General features: G+C 38.1%; 1 protein-coding gene across 1 annotated transcript; it reads right to left on the bottom strand.

Moving 5' to 3' along the window:
• Positions 1 to 7,083: 7,083 nt before the first annotated feature.
• PRDM13 (PR/SET domain 13) lies at positions 7,084 to 15,243 on the bottom strand. Its single transcript, XM_056563273.1, has 4 exons — positions 15,109 to 15,243; positions 12,873 to 13,004; positions 11,632 to 11,752; positions 7,084 to 9,217 (listed from the first exon to the last, which is right to left on the bottom strand). Exons 1-4 carry the CDS (start codon positions 15,241 to 15,243, stop codon positions 7,713 to 7,715), a joined length of 1,893 nt encoding a protein of 630 aa, XP_056419248.1. The 3' UTR covers positions 7,084 to 7,712.
• Between the last annotated feature and the right edge of the window lie 1,536 nt (positions 15,244 to 16,779).

Genomic DNA, 16,779 nt, shown 5'->3' with positions numbered 1-16,779 from the left:
GAAAGAGTTAAAGGGGTACTCTGGAAAACTTTTTCTTTTTTTAATCAACTGGTGCCAGAAAGTTAGACATCACGAGCACAGTGCTCCCTGCTGACATCTCTGTCCATTTTACCAACTGTCCATAGTAGGAGAAAATCCCCACAGCAAACATATGCAACTCTGGACAGTTCCTAAAATGGGCAGAGATGTCAGCAGAGAGCACTGTGCTCGAGATGTCAGTTTCCTCTGTAGTATTCAGCAGCTAATAAGTACTGGAAGGATTAAGATTTTTTAATAGAAGTAATACTGTGTACAGTACTGGGCACCAGTGTACAAGAAATATATAGGGGAGCTGGAGAGGGTTCAAAGATGGGCAACCAGGGTAATACGGGGTATGGGAGGACTACAGTACCCAGAAAGATTATCAGAATTGGGGTCATTTAGTTTAGAAAAAAGAAGGCTTAGGGGAGACCTAATAACTATGTATAAATATATCAGGGGACCGTACAGAGATCACTCCCATGATCTATTCATACCCAGGACTGTATCTATAACAAGGGGGAATCCTCTATATCTAGAGGAAAGAGGGTTTCTACACCAGCACAGACGGGGGTTCTATACTGTAAGAGCAGTGAGACTATGGAACTCTCTGCCAGAGGAGGTGGTCATGGTGAACTCTGTAAAAGAATTTAAAAGGGGTCTGGATGCATTTTTGGAGAATAATAACATTACAGGTTATGGATTCTAGATCAACTCAGTGGGGACTCATTAGGGTGATAGGTTGGACTTGATGGACTCTGGTCTTTTTTCAACCTTATGAACTATGTTACTATGTTACTATGTAATTTACAAATCTGTTTAACTTTCTGGCACCAGTTGATTTAAAAAAAATGATTTTCCCCTGGAATACCCCTTTAAGAGAATGTTGAATGGAGCAAAATACAAGGATATTCTTAATAAAATGATCCACAGTTCTCTAGACCTCCAACTGAGCCAAAGGTTCACTTTCCAACAAGACAATGATCTAAACACACAGCCAAGACAATACAGAAGTGGCTTAAAGACCTGTGAATGTCCTTAAGTGACCCAGCCTGACCCCTGACATGAACCCAGTCAAACATCTCTGGAGAGACCTGAAAATGGCTTCCACCAATGACTGGATGCAGAATGATGGGGAAAAACTTAACATAACAAAGTCTTTCTGAATATATGGGCTAAAGGCAGGATCCTAGAACAGGAACTTATACTCAGGCAAGGGTTCGGAGTCCCTTACCTGTTTAAATAGGTCATAAGAATTGAGTTGCATCTAGTTGCTTTGGCAACTAGTCAGTGACTTAATTAATTGTAAACATGTGTATTTTGTCGAAAATATCAACTTATATGTCATGTTTATCATTTTCCGTGATGCAGTTGAGGGGTTGAGATGTTGAGGAGTCTGGGGAGTCAGTACTTTTTGTAATGCATAGAAGTTGCTAGGCAGCCCTCAGGATCTAATAATATGGGTATCACTAGTAGGATGTAAGCTAGCATGGTGCACTACACAGTACGGGGGACAGGATATAAAGATAGGATATGAGGTCATGATAAAAGGGTTGGGATATGAGTTCAAGTAATCTACTAATATTACATAAATTACACAGACTATACAGTACTACTTGTTGCCATGACAGCTCGAGATTGTTAATTTCACTGGCCTTAGCATGTTTTTTTATTCCCCATTCTTCTCCACTGATAGTTATTATGATTGCAGCAGTTACTGTAGATATTGGAAAGCTTATACATCCAGTATCCTAAGCTTGAAGGCTGGGTTTACCCAGTGTAGAATAAAATCCAAAAAAGTCAGTAAAATCTAATAATGTGTTCTATTAAAGTCTATGAAAAGACTGACAGCCACTTCTCCATAAACTTCAGTGAAACACATTATTAGATTAAGAAAAAACTGCCACTTTGTACTTATTCTACTGAGGGTTTTTTGTATTTTTATTTTACACTGTGTGAACTCAACCCTAAAGCTAGGTTTCCGCCCATGTATTTTTTTGTCTTTTTTGGGAAAACTGCCACTGCAGTTTTTAAGCCAAAGCCTGAAGTGTATTTAAAACGAATGAGAAATATAAAGGAATGACTTATACTTTCTCATAGATCCACTTCTTGCTTTGGCTCAAATACTGCAGTGACAGTTTAAAAAAAAGAAGAAAAAAAATAGAAAAAACCTGTGTGAAAACCTTGCTTCATATTGCTTCTCCTGAGAGAGAGTGACTTCTTCTTCCATCAGCGAATCACAGCACTCTGGCTGGGAAAGTGTCAGGTCAAGTGCAATGATGTAAGCCTTCAAAGATCCAGATTCTACTGCCATGGCATAGTAATCGGGTGAGACAGGGGCCGTAGCAATGCAGAGGGGCACAGAGTCTTTGGCTTCCAAGCTGGCACAGTTTTCATCTTTATCCACATGATTCTTGATATTCTTGATAGGGTTAACGTGGTATTTCGTCCACAATCAATCTCAATTATAATTAAAGGTTTCCATCTCCTGATCTAGCCTAAATCCTACACTTTTGGTGATTCCTAATCCTGCATGATTTCCAGGCTAATCCTTCAAATGCCATCCCTTGGCTTCATATTTTTCTTTGTGCATATTTTTATTAGCATGCTGGGAGTTGTAGTTTTGCAACAGCTGGAGGCACTCTGGTTGGGAAATACTAATCTAGAGAAAGTTGGTGGAGCAGATGCTGGACTCCAAAGTGATCATCTATAAGGGAAAAAGGCAGAACATAAGAACATGTGGGTGGAGGGGCATCATGACAGAGGGAGCATACAGCATTCATGTGGGTGAAGGGGCACCATGGCAGAGGGGGCATAGAGCATACATGTGGGTGGAGGGGCACCATGGCAGAGGGGGCATACAGCATACATGTGGGTGAAGGGGCACCATGGCAGAGGGGGCATACAGCATACATGTGGGTGAAGGGGCACCATGGCAGAGGGGGCATACAGCATACATGTGGGTGGAGGGGCACCATGGCAGAGGGGGCATACAGCATACATGTGGGTGGAGGGGTACCATGACAGAGGGGGCATACAGCATTCATGTGGGTGAAGGAGCACCATGGCAGAGGGAGCATACAGCATTCATGTGGGTGGAGGGGCACCATGGCAGAGGGGGCATACAGCATACATGTGGGTGGAGGGGCACCATGGCAGAGGGGGCATACAGCATTCATGTGGGTGAAGGGGCACCATGGCAGAGGGAGCATACAGCATACATGTGGGTGGAGGGGCACCATGGCAGAGGGGGCATACAGCATACATGTGGGTGGAGGGGCACCCTGGCAGAGGGGGCATACAGCATACATGTGGGTGGAGGGGCACCATGGCAGAGGGGGCATACAGCATACATGTGGGTGGAGGGGCACCATGGCAGAGGGAGCATACAGCATTCATGTGGGTGGAGGGGCACCATGACAGAGGGAGCATACAGCATTCATGTAGGTGAAGGGGCACCATGGCAGAGGGGGCATACATGTGGGTGGAGGGGCACCATGGCAGAGGAGGTATACAGCCTGCAGCAGTCCCAGCTCCATGTGCTAGGAGGGTCCCTGCCTTTACAGTTGCTGCCCTAGAGCTTCTCCTCCTCTCTATTCAGTAAAGCTGCCACCAGTCTCCCCTCTGCCGAGGACAGGATCTAAATCAGACGTTACTCCTATCCAGGACATGCTCCTCCATCTGCAGGCATCTCCTCCCTCTCCTGTAAGAAGAAGCCTATGATTGGTTAACACAGGGTCCCTCCACGGCAACATAACCAATCAGGCTTCCTCTTAGCTCAGGAGGAGACTCACATGACAGAGCAGAATGGATCTCCTGTTCTCCGCTCTGTACAGTGTCCATGTTTTAGCAGTGGCTCTGCAAGCAGTGCTGAGCCGGGAAATCACAGAAGCGGGACATGAGGGGGCCGTTCTGGGACGGCGGGACATGACCCCGAAAACGGGAATGTCCCGCCGGATCCGGGACGGTTGGTAGGTATGCCTTTTCGTACATCTGGCAGCATTTCCCTCCGACAGAGGGAAACTAATGGTACAACTGATCCCATTCATTTGAATGGAACAGTTCATAGTTATCCAGTATTTCAATTTAGATGCCGGATCTTGCTGCATTACCCCATCTAGCATGGAGAACTAATGGACACCGATTCCTAGAAAACTGTTTTAGGCTAACTTGACTTAGGCTAGAGTTACATATATGCGGCATCTGGCTCTGGGAAAACTGGGCAAAAATTTCCACAACTGATGCCAGAAGTGCATCAGTTGTGTATCATCCGGCATCCATTGTTTGTGATCGCCAGGCAGGGGGAACACAGCAAGATGCATTCCCCTGTCTGTGCCAGTCCTGCAAGTCCAATCATCCAGCATCCAAATTGAGACACCGGATGATTGTGAATTGTCCCATTCAAATGAATGGGATCAGTTCTTGCTTCATTTTCCCTCTGATGCATTTTCTGTAGCGCCGGAGGGAAAAAAAACTGACCACCATATATATAAAGGAGGCCTAAGCCAAATCGCTGGAAATATGTGAACCCAATCTTAGGGTATGTTTAAATGATAAAAAGAAACGTGTTTTTGACACACTGATTTCCATCTCAAAAACATGTTTTTACATATTTTGAGGTGGAAATCAGTGTGTCAAAAACACCCCTTATGTGAACATACCCTTAGATATCTCATATCTCACCTATAGAACTACAAGTCTTTCTATAAACAATGGAATTTGCTGATGTTTAAATGAGGCAAAGTATTTTATCTGTCTCTCTATATGTGATCCATATTTATTTTGTCTTTCATTTTTTTTCATCGTGTTGAGTTTACTTATTTTTACTTATTGGTTGTGTTTACTTTTCCATACATTTTTTTTTTTTTTTACATTCTTATAAAAAAAAAAAAGTAAAAAATATGAACTAAACAGAACTGAACAAATTCTCTTTTTTTCAGTTTTTTTTGTTGTTTGTTTGTTGAAAACATTGGTATAAAATAAAACCATAAAGACAAACACCCTTCTCTGCTGGAAATGAATAATATGATGTGATTAAGGACATTCTTACATTCATTGAGTATCAGATGTATCAGACATGGTTTACAATTTTCATTGATCACTGATCACAATGGTATAATGAATTCAGGAGGGTTAAAGTATGTTAATGTTAACTCTGCTACATCTGTATGTTTTCAGCAATCATTTATGGGATACCACAATGAACATGTTATTGGTGAATTTATTGTGGACTATTAGGGCATGTCCATATCTGGTATGTTAGTTATAGAAATTTCATGTCACTTAATATCAAGTTCCATACAGGTAAGTGAAGTTGTTTGCGCAGCATGGGCATAGATTTCTGCAAGCCCCATTAAGATTAACTGGCACTGGAAGAAATATCTGACATGAAAAGCCTTGGCATTTAAGATATCTTTAAATCTTTAAATCTTTATTTAAAACTATGGTGCACTGGTATAAAAAAAGAGATTTAATAGCATATAAAACTGTATAGACAACTTTGTGTTTACTTATTTACTTTACTGTGTGTATATACATATATATATATATATATATATATATATATATATATATACAGTGATCCCTCAACTTACAATGGCCTCAACATACAATAGTTTCAACATACAATGTTTTTTTCTGGACCATTGTAACTTGAAACCAGACCCAACATACAATGCTACGGACAGTCCAGATCTGTGAAATGTGTCTCAACTGGAGGAACTGACCAATCAGAATGGGCATTTTACTGGTAAATCACCTGTATTACTGAAGTGCATGCACTGACTGGTGTCTGGTATCGCCCCCTACAGTACAGGGAGGAACTACATGTTCTGTACTACTCCTTACCTGTGCCAGGGTTAGTTGCTCCTTTGGACACCAAGTAAGGGCGTCTCCATTTGGTACACTGTGTACTGTATAGGACCCTGAAGAAGCTCCTGTCCTCTACATAAACCATTGTTTCCCAACCAGGGTGCCTCCAGCTGTTGCAAAACTACAACTCCCAGCATGCCCGGACAGCCAACGGCTGTCCGGGCATGCTGGGAGTTGTAGTTTTGCAACAGCTGGAGGCACCCTGGTTGGGAAACACTGACATAGACAGTGATTTACAGCTCCCAGCAGATCTTTCTTACTTTTATATGTAAGGATTTGCTTTATCTATATTATTTATCTACTTATTTTTCTTTGATTCTCACTCTTTCCGATTTTTGGATGACATTTTGGTGGCTTCAGAACCAATTACCAGGTTTCCATAGAGTTATGGGCTCAACATACATTGGATTCAACATACAATGGTCATCTTGAGGGACCACTGTGTGTATATATATATATATATATATATATATATATATATATATATATTGCTTAAAAACCAATTAATATTGTAACTTGAGGGACCTCTGTATATATATATATATATATATATATATATATATATATATACATACATATATATAGCTTAAAATTGTGATAGTGTGGTAGCAGTAAGTAAAGAGTGGCACCTTGACTTTATAAATTGTTCTGGATCTATGCATTTATGTCTCTTTATAAACACAAGTCTTCTGTTTCAGAAATTAATAAATCTATTGATGCTCCTAAACAGATATCTGGAACCTTGCACAATGATTCTACCATTTCTAAGAGTCAGATTCATAAATAAATAAAAATAAATAAATAAATAATTAAAGATACTGTATAACAAACAAGAAAAAAGAAAAAAAAATATATAAAAATATATATATATATATATATATATATATATATATATATATAGTATGTTTGCTGTAGTGCAAATGAATGGTGTAGCAGTCAGTAGCTAAAACTGTAAATTAGTTTCAAATTTGACTGTAATATTTGTTCCAACGATATCTGTTTTCCCAGCTGCACATTACATGTAGTATTTACTATATGTATCAGATGTGTTTGTAGTCTTTGCAATGCTTGTGTATAAATAAATGAAGCACAACAGTAGTAACAATATAAACACCATTTCGTTTCCATGAGACAAACGTGGGTTTGTCAATAAGTTTATTTAAAAAAAAAAAAAAAAAAAACGCATAACAAAAACTGAACCAAGACCAATAAACTTCACTCACTGTACATCATTGCTTATTAAAAACTCTACAGAACTCTTAATATCTAAGAGCATTTTGTTACAATAATTCAGTTTCTTGGATATAGGTTCATTTCATCTCGTGTCTCCTCCACACATTAGGATCAGACATTGTCAAGACTTTTGTTAAATTGACAATTTAATGGAAGTGAAAGCCGGATATACTCTGGTTGTTGAAATGCTCTGTTTTAGAAAAAATATGAAGGCACGAAATTTAGTGAGATGTAGATTATTGGGAAGAAGGTCATGATCAGGTGATATGAACTTTGTTTTGACAGCAATATTCTGGGGCTGCCAGCTGTACCCCTATGAAGAGATGGAGCAGACAAGCTGTAAACAATCAGGTATCATCTATTTTAATTAAACGTGCAACTTACTTTGATCACAAAATCTCTATAATACAGTCTTACACACAGCTTCAGCATTTACTGAATTCCTCCTTGACAAGTCCATATGTGGATTAAAGTTCCAAGAGGTTATGTTGAAAAGCACATAAATAGATACGCCCTATTAAATTCCGTATAGGTATATATACATCTGCATATATTTATATATAATTATTAGATTTCATGATAGAAAGTCCTTAGTGCTCTTTGCTGCCTCCTGTGTCCTGGTCACTTTGCTCATCTGTAAAGCACACGTCCACATCACTGTCATTGTCCTCACTCTTGGGGTCTGGTTGTTGGTAAGAAGGGTCACCATGAACCTCTTCTTTAGTGCTGAGGCTGTGGCCTGGATGTCTTGATTTGACATGCCTCTCAAGGTCCCTTCTTCTGACCAGCACCTTCCCACAGTGCTCACATCTATATGGTGTATTGCCCTCTGCATGCAGTCGGATGTGTTTATTTAGGTTACTGGGGTCTCCAAAGGGCCTCAGACACACCTTACATTTGAGTGGCTTGTAGCCTGTATGAGTCCTCATGTGGATCTTTAGGCCATATTTCCTAGAGTAGAGCTTCCCACAGTATAGGCACAAGTGGCCTTTCTTGGGTTTGCCTGTGGCTGAGGTTGTGGCCCCAGTTAAAGTGTCCAGTCTCCCAGTCCTGCTCTTTTCTGCTGCTATTTCAGAGAGTTGATGGTTATGCATTGCTATCTCCCGGTCTATGCTGGTGGTGATGGAGCCCAGTTCTGGGGTCATAGCTGGCCCAGTATTGAAGTAAGACATAGACTCCGGATACTTGATAAGGTTGCTAAAGTGGAACTTGAATGGATAATATGGCGTGCTGTACAGGAGCTCTCCATTGTATACAGTGAAAGGCATAACTGGGATATTACATTCCGCTGAGTAGGACTTGATGCCTTCAAACTGGGGGATGGAGAACCTCTCTGTAAAGTGCAGTCCTGTCTGTGGGATCTGGTTGTAGCGACTGCTGGACGATAAACTACTATGGAGACCCCTCTCCACATGCTTGAATGCTGATGTTTCCTCCAGGTGAGATAAAATTGGAAACCCCCTCAGGCCAGTGGTACAGGACAGGACACCGTTAGGACCATCACTTGGGACCAAGCACTTGGAGTGGCTAGTCACTAAGCTTTCATTTCCTGAGCGACTTGGCTTGATAGTCCCCAAAAGTTTACTAAAGCCCAGGCTGCTTGATTTTGGGTCCTCCCGGGCAGCATCGGTGTGGGGCAACTTAGACAGTCCAGTGGGTTTAAAGGCCGACCTCAAGCCTGGATAAAAAGGCATCCCGTTCCCAGCACAAGTATTCCCCACCAAGCCTACAAATTGGCCATGGCTTCTGGCAGAGTTGACGCTCATGTCCAGGGCTCTGTCCTGCTCTTCCTTCCCAAGAGCCTTTTTGATCACCCCCAGTTTGTTTAAAGCTGGAGACAAGGAGGACTCCCTTTTAATAGTGTCTCTGGTTGCCCCGTTGGTCTGCTGATGGTTCCCCCTTAGTGTTGGGGGGAGATTAGACACCCCATCTGGGGCTTTAGGGGACAGGCTGAAAATGTCTGCGCTCCTCATGTGCTCATTGCTGATGAAGCTTCTGCCATTGTTCAGAGCACAGTGGAAATGGATGTGAGCTTTTAAGGTGTTGGGAAACTTGAAGGTTCTCCAGCAATACCAGCAAATATAGCGTTCTTCACCTAGGGAGGAAAAAACTGTGGTTAAAATAAATGAAAAGAAATGTGCACACTGATATGACCAGTGTTTTCAAGCAGGGTGCCTCCAGCTGTTGCAAAACTACAACTCCCAGCATGCCCGGACAGCCTTTGGCTGTCCGGGCATGCTGGGAGTTGTAGTTTTGCAACAGCTGGAGGCACCCTGGTTGGGAAACACTGACTTAGTATATTACACACACATATATATATATATATATATATATATATATATAGGGATTATGGAAAGTTTTCTGCCATTCATGCTGAAAGCATACAAATATATATATATATATATATATATATATATATATTTATATATATATATATATATATTTTTTTTTTTTTATATATATATATATATGTTTATGGACGATGAGCTTTCTGTAATCCTGCTGAACTCTGCTGTCCCTTTCCTATTAACCCCCCTGTTCCCTGCACACAGCTGCTGTAATGGGATCACTGGGATCTGGCCCATCTGTTGACATTAGAAGAATAGGTAGCGTATGTTGGCTAGTTGTGCACTCATTCCAATGACAATGGCTTCATGTAATGATGATGATCTCCCACTAACAGTTCAACAATATGAACACAACCATTGCTGTCCCTCAGACGGACACGACTAGCGGTGCAATAGACTCATCTGTCAGCTAGAACATCTGTGTACAGTACAAGCATGCTGTGTTTCTATCTATCTATATATACTATGTCTCTAATTATGTGTATACATATATATTATATATATATTTATGTATATATACTAAATACATATATATATTTATGTGTGTGTATATATATATATATATATATATATATATATATATATATAGATGCAAATTATAAAATGTTGCAGTATCTTGTAATACCTTTTTTTATTGGACTAACAGCATTTTGTAGAGACAAGCTTTCGGGATTCCTCCCTTTATCAAGTCCAAGTAGATTTGCTTTGGACTTGATAAAGGGAGGAATCCCGAAAGCTTGTCTCTACAAAATGCTGTTAGTCCAATAAAAAAAGGTATTACAAGATACTGCAACATTATATAATTTGCATCACTGGACTAATATGGCTACTCAAATTTACTATGTATATATATATATATATATATATATATATATATATATATATATAAATATATATATATATATGTATGTATATATATATATATATATATATATATATATACATAGAAGGAGGGAGAAGCAGCACAACCAGGCGTTTTGTCAATGGTGAAGGGTGCAGGCAGGCCAAGGAACCAGGTCACGGATCCCCACAATCTTCAATAGCAATAATCCAACAGCACTCCAAGAATTGTGAAAAACTGTGGTAGTTTATTCACCCAAGTCTATGCGACATTTCTGCAACCTGCTTGTAGCCATTCTCAAGCTTGAGAATGGCTACAAGCGGGTAGCCGAAACGTCACATAGACTTGGGTGAATAAACTACCACAGTTTTTCACAATTCTTGGAGTGCTGCTGGATTATTGCTACATATATATATATATATATATATATATATATATATATATATATTATGTATTATATATATATGGTAGGTATTATATATATATATATATATATATATATATACACACACACACACATATATATATATATATATGTATATATATATATTATGTGTTTTATATATATATATATATATATATATATATATATATATGTTAGGTATTATATATATATATATATATATATATATATATGTATATATACACACACATATATATATTTATGTATATATATGCGTGTTTTATATATATATATATGTTGTATTTAATATATATATATATATATATATATATGTATGTATATATATATATATATATATATATATATATATATATATATCCATTTATCTATATAGTGTGTATGTTGTGCTCTGTTGTAGTGTGTCACACATGGATTAGGGAGAAGCCACGTTGGTTAAGTTGTAATCCTGTTAAACTGCTGGTTTAGCCGGATAAAGAGCAGTTTCCATGAATAGCGCTTGTTCAAGTGTAAGGATCTATTGAAATCCGTTACGCTGACAGATCCCCATTCCCCCTCGGTATATACGGTGATCGCTATCCTGCCCCCTGTATAATTGTATGTGAGTTGTACATTATAACCGGTTTTCGGGATACTGTATTAAGCGTATTGGCTGTAACGTCCTTTAGTATGTAAGTGTCACCCTCAAAGTAATAACAAAGTAATAATCATATACGAGGACAAGAATCTTGTGAGTGATATTCAGTATGTTTTATTGTTATAATCCAACATTTTATTTTACTGATTGTATCAAACGGAAGGAAACACAACATAGATTGTGCAAACTAGGCATGGGTGACCAATGATCTGCAAATATTAAGCAGTAATAATAACAATAATAATAATAGAAATATCAATACCTTTCTCGTCATGTGTTGGGGTAGCGGTGGTAGCGATATCGAAGCACTGGGCCAAGGCATTAGAGTACCAGGCTGTGAGCTCCTCTCCTGCCAGCACCTCCCGCACCGTCCGGTAATAGATCTAGAGAGAGAACTTCATCTATAAGTATACTGCAGCACAACAACCATTCAGCATCTATAAATATACTACAGCAGCACAACAACCATTCTGCTATCTATAAGTATACTGCAGCAGCACAACTATAAGTATACTGCAGCAGCACAACAACCATTCAGCATCTATAAGTATACTGCAGCAGCACAACAACCATTCTGCTATCTATAAGTATACTGCAGCAGCACAACAACCATTCAGCATCTATAAGTATACTGCAGCAGCACAACAACCATTCTGCTATCTATAAGTATACTGCAGCAGCACAACAACCATTCAGCATCTATAAGTATACTACAGCAGCACAACAACCATTCTGCATCTATAAATATACTACAGCAGCACAACAACCATTCTGCATCTATAAGTATACTACAGCAGCACAACAACCATTCTGCATCTATAAGTATACTACAGCAGCACAACAACCATTCTGCTATCTATAAGTATACTACAGCAGCACAACAACCATTCTGCTATCTATAAGTATACTACAGCAGCACAACAACCATTCTGCTATCTATAAGTATACTACAGCAGCACAACAACCATTCTGCTATCTATAAGTATACTACAGCAGCACAACAACCATTCTGCATCTATAAGTATACTACAGCAGCACAACAACCATTCTGCTATCTATAAGTATACTACAGCAGCACAACAACCATTCTGCATCTATATCTATCTATCTGCACGTCTATAGAGAGAACTTCATCTATAAGTATACTGCAGCAGCACAACAACCATTCTGCTATCTATAAGTATACTTCAGCAGCACAACAACCATTCTGCTATCTATAAGTATACTGCAGCAGCACAACAACCATTCTGCTATCTATAAGTATACTACAGCAGCACAACAACCATTCTGCTATCTATAAGTATACTACAGCAGCACAACAACCATTCTGCTATCTATAAGTATACTGCAGCAGCACAACAACCATTCTGCTATCTATAAGTATACTGCAGCAGCACAACAACCATTCGGTATCTATATGATGAGAATAATAATAATAATAATTATAGAGTGAAACACTAAAACGATCGCTTCATTCAACAAGTGTCTTCACAGCGTGTGTACCTGTCCTCCTGGTAAATCAGAGAACGCTTCCAAGTTCTGTTCTTGACTATTTCTTGCCGCTCGTATTAACCCTATCCATTCCGAGGCTGGACCCCCTGATTCATCCACAAGTTCTCCTCGAACAAATCGCACCTAAAATGTAAGAAAGTCTGATGATTCTCCTCCTCATGATACAACGACTTAATCTAACATTATGCTAAAAATAATAATAGTTATTATCATCATCATATTCAGCAATTACTCATAGTTAAAAGAGATAGATAGATAGATAGATTATACAGATATATAGATAAGATATTAGATAGATAATAGTTTACAGAATAATAACATAGAGAATAGAAAGATAGGTAGATAGAAATTCGATACATAGATCGATAGATGAAATAGATATCAGATAGATATTAACTGTGAGATATATGATAGATAGATATTAGATGATTGGCAGATAGGTAGATAAATGCACATTCGATAGATAGATAGATAGATGGATAGATTTATATCAGAGAGAAAGAGAGAGAACGAGCGAGACAGAGGAGAGATAGATAGATAGATAGATAGATAGATAATAGATAAATAGATAGATAGATAATACATAGATAGATAATAGATAAATATATAGATATAGATAGATAGATAGATAGATAGATAGATAGATAGATAGATAGATATTAGATCATTGGCAGATAGATAGATAAATGTACATTCGATAGATAGATGGATAGATTTATATCAGAGAGAGAGAGAGAACGAGCGAGACAGGATAGATAGATAATAGATAAATAGATAGATAGATAGATAGATAATAGATAGATAGATATTAGATGATTGTCATATAAAGAATTGATAGATATTAGATAGATAGATAGATAGATAGATAGATAGATAGATAAATGTATATTCGATAGATAATAGATAGATATCAGAGAGAGAGAACGAGCGAGACAGAGGATAGATGATAATTTGATAGAGTTAGATAGATAGATAATTATAGATACAAAGATGATAGATAGATGATAATTAGATAGATAGATAATAGATAGATATATTAGTATAGATACATAATAGATAGATAGATAAGTATAGATACATAAAAGATTAATAATAGATAGATAGCTAGATAGATAGATAGATTAGTATAGATACATAATAGATAGACTAGTATGGATAGATGATAGATAGATCGATAGATAGATAGATAGATAGATGGATAATTATAGATAGAAAGATGATAGATGAATGATAATTAGATAGATAGATAATAGATAGATAAATAGATAGATAGATTAATATAGATACATAATAGATAGATAGAGATAGATTAGTATAGATAGATGATAGATAGATAGATAGATAATAGATAGATTAGTGTAGATACATGATAGATAAATAGATAGATAGATAGATTAGTATAGATACATAATAAATAGATAGATGATGTTTACAGAAGTTCCCGTTAGAGCCGGGATGAATAGAGAACTCCTCATCTCCCCCGTAGGGAGCAATATAATAATATACCATATCAATGTGTCTGAATGGGCAGCAATAAAAGTCACAGGACAATGAAAACTAATGTGAGAACCCAATGTCGCCAGATGATGAGGAATACATTTGGAGTCTGGCAGGGCGTTTAAATACAATTTAAAGACATAAAAATCAAAGCGGAACGTGTGACAAAAGATATCGATCTGCGTCTTTTGTACATTATGGCGATTATTTATCTAGTAACTGTTTTATATTCCCTTATGTATTTTTTAATGTTAATGCGTTTACCCCGAATTGCCTTAAACTAATCGGCTTTAACTTCTGCTTCATCGCCGGGACTTGTCATTTCTTTAATTAATCTGAATGTACCGATTTATATTCCAAAATACATTATTGCTAAAACATAAAAAAAGAAAACAGAACCCCCTGTTATGCATATAAGTGTGTGTTTATCTATGTGTGTGAGTGTGTGTTTATATATATATATATATATATATATATATCACAATAAGTAGATAATACTTTGCAAGAGATGACCTAATGTAAAACAAAATAAATTAATTTTTAATTAGACCAATTTTAATTAATTAATTAATTAATCAATTAAATAATTAAAATTAATTTCCCATAATTAATGTCTAAATATATATTCCGGTTTCCGACATAAACTTTTGGGATAAATATAGTGCTGGAGGACTAAAGCAAGCTGAGCACCCACTGCAGGCTGCATCCAGGGTGCTGGCTCTGTACATACCTTCTTCTTTGGTCCCGGCTCCCTGCGGTCCGATAGGTATTTCCCCAGCTTGAAGCTGCTGAGGACGGGTCCCAGGCGCAGGCCGGCCGGGATGCAGGTGTCGGCGGTGATGGCCGGAGCCCGGCTGGAGTGCATGGTGATCAGTGTCAGGCTGGAGTGACAGGAGCAGTGGACGGGCAGCAGTTCACCCTGACTATCTCCGCCTGCACAGTGACGCGCTGCTCAGTGAACGCCGCTTTTCTATGGGCTCGGGAGGGCTCCCCCTTGGCACGATGATGCTCTAGGGCGCAGAGTTTGGTGAGAGAGTTGAGCTGCTCTAGCAGCTGCACAGTTCCATCCAAGGGGGTCACATGGACACTTTCCCTAACCCTCCTGCATAATCACCCTCCATGAATGGGGAGCAGACAATGGTCCAGGCGACCTTCCCATTCCTAAAAATCCAATTTGTCAAGGGCAGAGAAAAGCCCCTGGTGAATGAGAGGTCTGGAGGGACCATTAATCCTCAGCATGGGGCTTTGTCCCCTGGACACTTACGATATTTTAAGTGACAAATCCACTGTATAATTTCTCCATAAATTCTACCTCCCTGTATTGTCCAGCGACAAACCAGCTCTGCAGAAGAAGGGACTGTTTCAAGTCTACTTGGCTGACTCCTTTCAGCTTTAATAGACTTCAAAGATCTTTCATTCTCTTCCCTTGGCTTTATGGCAAAGGACTACTTAACAAAGGGACCAGGAATGTTTAAGGACTTGTTAACTCCTATTGATTCCTGGCGTGTGCCAAACAAAACTTGGGCAGGTACTTGATGGGAAAACACCAGAAATACCTACAAGTTTTCCTAAATAACCATCATTTCATGTGCTTCACTGGCTGAGTACTGAGGCAAGTTTATTTATTAAGAATGGGGGATTTCTGCAAGACATTGCTTTATCCTGGGCACCTGGAAGGAGAACCTACCTCATGGGGATATGTTTTACCCTAAATAAAGACAGTAGTGGTGGATATTACTGTATGGTCTCATCCATTATCATAAGAACTGTGGACATCACTAAAGACATCTCAGTATGGTACAGAAACTAGTCGATCATATACATTTACCTATCGTATGCCTATGATAGATAGATAGATAGATATAAGATAGATAGATAGATAGATAGATAGATGATAGATAGATAGATAGTTAGATATAAAATAGATAGATAGATAGATGATAGATAGAAGATAGATAGATGATAGATAGATAGATATTAGACAGATAGATGATAGATAGATAATAGATAGTGATAGATAGATAGATATAAGATAGAAAGATGGATAGATATGAGATAAATAGATAATAGATGGTGATAGATAGATAGATATAACATAGAAAGATGGATAGATATAAGATAGATGGATAGATAATATATAGTGATAGATAGATAGATATAAGATAGATAGATAATAGATAGAGATAGATAATATAGATAGATATAAGATAGATAGATGGATATAAGAGAGATATATACATATAATATAGATGATAGATACATAGATATATAGAAGATAGATAGATAAATAGTTATATAGATATGAGATAGATGATAGATAGATAGATAGATATGAAATAGATAGATATGAGATAGATAGATGGATATAAGAGAGATAGATATATATTAGATAGCTGATAGT

Source organism: Hyla sarda, chromosome 3 (genome assembly GCF_029499605.1).
Source record: "Hyla sarda isolate aHylSar1 chromosome 3, aHylSar1.hap1, whole genome shotgun sequence".
NCBI lineage: Eukaryota > Metazoa > Chordata > Amphibia > Anura > Hylidae > Hyla > Hyla sarda.
The sequence above is the reverse complement of the archived record's forward strand: the minus strand, read 5'-3'. Positions and strand labels throughout refer to the sequence as shown.

Excerpts from the sequence above, each read along its gene's own strand:
- PRDM13 (XM_056563273.1), bottom strand. The coding sequence starts at position 15,243 with ATGCACTCCAGCCGGGCTCCGGCCATCACCGCCGACACCTGCATCCCG. Across the intron at positions 13,005-15,108 it reads AGCCGGGACCAAAGAAGAAG|GTGCGATTTGTTCGAGGAGA; the intron begins GTATGTACAGAG and ends CTTACATTTTAG. Across the intron at positions 9,218-11,631 it reads CCCAACACATGACGAGAAAG|GTGAAGAACGCTATATTTGC; the intron begins GTATTGATATTT and ends TTTCCTCCCTAG.